The sequence below is a fragment of the Dermacentor albipictus genome, chromosome 7 (genome assembly GCF_038994185.2).
Source record: "Dermacentor albipictus isolate Rhodes 1998 colony chromosome 7, USDA_Dalb.pri_finalv2, whole genome shotgun sequence".
NCBI lineage: Eukaryota > Metazoa > Arthropoda > Arachnida > Ixodida > Ixodidae > Dermacentor > Dermacentor albipictus.
In genome coordinates this window covers 86,221,542-86,227,321 of record NC_091827.1, presented here as the reverse complement: position 1 = coordinate 86,227,321, position 5,780 = coordinate 86,221,542, and the positions used below count along the sequence as shown (strand labels likewise).

General features: G+C 47.0%; 1 protein-coding gene across 1 annotated transcript; it reads left to right on the top strand.

The window, feature by feature from the left end:
* The first annotated feature begins 4,185 nt into the window (after positions 1-4,185).
* LOC135899713 (NPC1-like intracellular cholesterol transporter 1) lies at positions 4,186-5,285 on the top strand. Its single transcript, XM_065429035.1, has one exon. It carries the CDS (start codon positions 4,231-4,233, stop codon positions 4,912-4,914), a length of 684 nt encoding a protein of 227 aa, XP_065285107.1. The 5' UTR covers positions 4,186-4,230; the 3' UTR covers positions 4,915-5,285.
* The last annotated feature ends 495 nt before the right edge of the window (positions 5,286-5,780 follow it).

Below are 5,780 nucleotides of genomic sequence, written 5' to 3'. Positions count from 1 at the left end.
AACGCACGAAAACACACTTGGCCATAAAGTCATTATTAAAGATCGTGCATAACTAATCTTGGTTAACTAATTAGGCGAAATTTAAAAATATACTCGAAAGGGCGCCACATGACGGCAGACCATATGTCTTTGGTTTCACTGAAGTGCGACTAACCACGTCTTTTTTAAATCTGTTCTTCAAGTTACGCGAAACACCCTGTATGGGCAACCAGCGCTGAAGCTTCGCGTGCCGACAGCAGCGCCGTAACACCCAGCCTAGCGAGCGGTAGACACAGTTTCCAGTAGCACACGCAGTGATTTCGTGTCAGCAAATTCGCCGATTGTCTTGAGTCACACTTTTCACGGCTCCTCAAACGGCAGGGAACCGACGTGCTCGGACGTAGCAGCGCATGCGCTCTACGCAGCACGCATGGCCATGGACAGAACTTGGCTTGCCGCATCGGGCTAGGCAAACATTGATACAGGCGCACGTTTCTTATCGCTAAATATGCCGTGCCATCTTCGTAGCCTCCCTATCGGACGGTTTCAGCATATTTTAGTAACGCATGAAAAATGTCGTAGCGCCTCCTGGCCAGCGCTGGTTCCCCATACTATCGCTGGTAGCAGAGGTTCATCGTTTCCTCGCGCCGCTCGCCATGCCACGTCACCTCGTCGGTCATTCACAGCTGATATCAATCGTTACCCTCGATACGGCAATGCCAAGCTTGCGGAAACAACGCCGGCATATCTTGCGCGATCACCAGCAACAAATGGGCGTTCCCACCATGGCAGCAGTAGCACATGCTCATCAAGCACATTCGGCCGCTTCGACTGAAGCGGCGATCTCTTGGCGTAAGCAGTAAGCGCTCGCTGGCACGCTCTTTGATCGTTACGTCTATTGTGTGCACTGAAGCCCTACTTACGCTGACCCTCGCCGCCGCGAGATAAATTCATCTGCAGCATCTCTAAGCATGACGGGGTGCCGCGCACCGGGGCTGCCTTGCACTGCCGTGCGACATAATTTTCATAATTAAGTCACCGTTTAAATTACTTTTGATTTGATGTCCATAACGCCATGCTGTATGAAAGAATGACCCGCTGTTCGCATTACATATGGTCACGAAAATGCTCATTTAATTACAGTAGAAAGGACACCATTGAGGACGTGCACGAATTAAAACTACCCATGTACTAGTGGCATAAATGATTCAGTATCACTGTTGATTTCATGATACCAGTTCCTAGTAGATGTGGTAGCCCTCGCTTTATGACATTTCATTTGATATTGATGACATTATGGTGTGCAAAACAGAGATCTTGGCATAGTATTATAGTAACTAGTGATCACTAGTGACTACAGTTACATTATTTAGTTCTATTGTGTCGATACTTCGTTCATTGTTCATATTGATATGCACACTTGTTTGTCATTACGCGGTGACCGCATTTCACCGGCTAACAAAAGTTAACCGTTATCTCTCAGTGCAAGACGCGCCTTTCTTTTTCGGAAGCTCCTGGAGTGTTATTGATGGTTCTACCCATTGTCTGTGTTGTCGCCGAGTTTCATGTAAACAACTTCCGTGCGCGACGGGATTACTGGTGTACATTGTAGAACTTACGCGAGCACAAGCGATCACCCTGGAAGGTTCATTTAGCCATGTGTAATAGCAAACGCGTCTGATTCGCAGATCCTATTTAGACGATCACCGCCTGTACCCGCGGCTACCGTTGTGCTTGAGTGTTGTTCTGTGGGCTCAAGTACCCCCTATAAGGAGTTAGTTTCGTAATGCGCAGTTTTCGCTGCTGCGTTCTTCGCCACAGCGAGGCAAGATTATCGAGCGTGATTAGCAATTTGTTTTCATGAGTTAAGCTAGAACATTAGGTCACTTTTTTCTAAGAACCAAATGAAGCATATTACTTAAGAAAAGGTGCTGGGCCAAAGGCAGGTAAGGACGAGAGGGTATCTACACGGGCAAGTGGAGAAGAAAACGCATATAAAACACTTTACCATGCACCGCAACTTGAGAAAAAACAGCACGCGCTGCCACACTTTAAGGCTTGTATGTTATTCCATAAACTCATTCGGTCCGCTTCATTGTGCAGAATCTGAAAGCCTCACCTGTTCTTACTACGTCAGGGCGTGTATGTGCGTCATAGCTGAACGTTCAAATCGCGCAGTTTCAACATGATAGAGGAACTCTTTCCGTCAAATAGTAGAATAAAAACAAACTGGACCCACACATGGAGTAAGCTACATAGTATATGCCACAAGAGTACAATAATCAGATGAATGCCTGTTGCGTGGTAATCAGCTTTTTATTAACCCCGCCATGCATATGAAAGGAATCTACTGAGTGTCCCACGGAAACATTTAGCCTGCCGAATCAACCTAGATGAGACAGTATAGTGCGAGAGAGTTGTCGCGATTGAGTGCCGCTTTCAATTGGCGAAAGACGAGGCATTGCATAACAATCGCTTTTTTTTTAAATGCTTGCCATGAAGTTACGCCGATGGCTTCGCACGAGGTTGGCTTCATTGAAGTAGTTCGAAGTCCGAGATTCCTAGACATGAAGAGCAAAGTGGCTGAGCTAAAAATATATAAACAAGTTTTTTACCAAATTAATTCCTATTTGTGTTTTAGACATGGAAACCTTACGTGAGCACATTGAGCCACACTGCTGTGTCCACATCGTAGCACTGCGCAATCGGCGGGGTAGCTCTAAAGCTGTATTAAGATGATTAATATTGCGCGCAAAAGTACAATGACACCCGTTTAATGAAATGTATCATCACCACCCAAGGGTTGCAGTGTAAGGTAATTTATATGAGTATATTTTTTCATAGTTGAAGAGCATTAGCCTGAAAGAACGCTTATTCCAGTAAAAAAGAAACTAAAATTGAGAGGCATACTGCATCATTTCGACTAAACCATGTCTTTTTATTACTCTGAACTTACAACTAGCCTAAATTGTGCTCAACGGAACATACACAGAGAGATAATACATTTGGTCAATGCGCATAGATGATTATGCATGGGTAGATGTCGCAGATGTCTACATAGGGCTGCGAACTCGTGCAAACCACGTGGCCGTTCGTCGTCGTAACATTTGCGCTGCAATGTGCGCCTGTCTCTGGCCAATACGGCATCCTTGATGACGTCCTCAAAGGCGGGGTTTCCTTGCGCGATTTGGGCCTTGCTTGCTGTTTGTTGTTGTGTTATTATGTACGCTGAACTGTACGCAATAAGGTCACTCAGCTTGTCGTGAACTGTAGTAATTGTTCTTACGTCATATTTTTTTCATGGCGTCACGGCGTATATCACTATGTATCTTCTAAACATAGTGTATATCACTATGTTTGCGGAGTTAGTAGACTCACATAAGTTTATAAGTTCCTTTTTTGCAAGTCCAGGAAACGTTGAAAGCCTATTTCGTTCATGTGTGGAAGCTGCAGGTTCAAAATAATAGCAGAGAAACATCCATATTCTAAACATTGAATGGTGTTCTCAGCTTAATTTTGTGATACGACTAAGCACTACTAGTTGCATGCGCGTTTCTTTTCATTAGAGCTGTGCGCTGCCACTTTCCTGCCAAGAAATCTACAAGTCGACGAGGCCCTGGGAACGGTTTTGACAGGAAAGCACCACTACGCAACGTGAAAGGATGAGCGCAAAAGATTGAATACAAGTGTTGTCGAGTGACAAAATTTCGCCGTAATTGGTGCGCGGCATTTACAAGCGCGATGTTGCAGAAGAAGATGCAGTAAGGAATCATGCTCTTCATAAACGTGCTGGACAATTAAAGATTACGGTAGCTTTAGTTAGGGTGCCTAGAGGTGTGAGTGGTTGTGACATAAAACACTTTTATGGATGTAATGCGTTACAGAGATTTTTGTCCAGGCTGTTTCTGCCTTAAGACATATTCCTGAGCTTTTCTTCAACGCAATATTCAATGCAACAAATTGGGTTCGCATTGTAGCCAAACGCTTGGCTGCAACGCAGCATTTGGCTGCCTCTTTATCAGATAATTGGGTCGCTAACTGCAACGCATGTCTGCCTAATGAACGGCGTACGATGACCCGCGCGCGTTATCGGCAATTCATGTGATCAGCTTTATCCAACTCGCGGGGCAAACACTGCTGACCAAGTGCAAACGTTGCGAAAGCAGATCAATGGCGTCGCGTGGTATTAAAGAAGCAGGCGCGAGCTCCACTGACGCACCGTTGAGGGCTCCGTGACAAGCACGCGCCACGATGTCCAGCAGCTGGCTTTTCACCGTCGCTGTAAGCGTCACGCTGGTGTCGTCGGCACTGTCTCAGTGCGTGACGTACGGCTACTGCGGCAAAGACGAGGACTCTGGCAAGCCGCTGCCATGTGCGGTCAAGCGTGATCCGGTCCCCATCGAGAGTAGCATCCTCAAGGACGCGTGTCCCGCGCTGATCGATTCTTCCGGCAAGTCGGTGCCCGCCTGTTGCGACGCGAAGCAAGCGGCGGCGTTCAAGTCTGAGTTGAAGAGCCTCGTAAAACTCGGCGTTAAGAAGACAGGCCCGTGCTTCCGCAACTTCCAAAACCTCGTCTGCCAGGCGTTCTGCTCGCCCAAGCAGTCCGCATTCGTCGCCATCAATGGCACCAGCAGCGATGGAAGCGGCCAACTCTCGGCCACGGAATCGGTCTACGCCGTGCACAAGAAGTTCGCCGAAAAAGTGTACGATTCCTGTAAAGGCATCCGCACCTACATCTTCTGGACCAAGCTGATGACGTACATGTGCGGGAAGCACGGCGCCAGCGGCTGCTCGGCCCAGCGCTTCCTCGACTTCGTGGGCTCCACCTCCTCGGAGGGCGGCTACTCGCCCATCAAGATCCGCCACGTTCTCACCGAGGGCCCGATTACGGTAGCCGGCCAGAAACTGGAGCCTTTCAACCCCAAGTTTCTCTGATAAGACATGGCAGGGACTCTATTACCAATGGTTGAAGCAATAAATTATTACTTGAACAAGCAGCAGCTGTAAAACTGGAAATTTGTTTCTATTGCTCATTTCATTTTATATATTTACTCTCAGCGTCGGTCAAGCCAGAATACAGGCAGTGGGTCTAAAAAGTAAACAAAGTAAAGATAATGACGTGCGAATTCACAAAAAGGTGTTCGGGAGGTTCGGTTTTCAGTTTTAGTGTATTCATAATAGCGACAGTGGAGGTAGGCAGGTGGTTCCAGACTGATGCGGAATTCACGAGCGCAGGAGATTGATAAATGTGCAGGAGGTCCCAAGCACCCACGAATGCTTCAGGCTCCAGTGGCGCAGAACAAACCGGAGCGGCACCAGTAAGGGCGCAATTTCTATAGTCTAGGTCTCCTACACTCACAACAAAATAAACAGCCCCACTGTGAACAGGGAGCGAGCATGCAGCAATGCGAAATTGCACCATAAGATGTCCACTAGCTGTAACATAAACTAGAGATCTACCCCAAGCTTTCAACTGTTCGAATAAATGCCAGTTGTATATTTGGTTATGTCATTTCTCTACCCTAGTACTGATGTACTGCCTTCGGGAAGTGTAAGACGTTTCACCCAGCCTATTCCGCCTGCGTCCTTAATAAAGCCTACCCGAATTCTTTTATCCGTCATGGTTGGTACTTGCTGTGAGGCATAATTGCCTGTAAGAGGACGCACATGAAGAAACCTTCTTCATGCCGTCGGCGTTGTCCTGCTTGTTTCCCTTCGTGTTCGGTTTTTGTGCACGTCTCAGCGGCGGTTATGTCTCAATCCGCGAAAAGAAGTAAAACCTTAAAAAGTTGCAGTTTCAC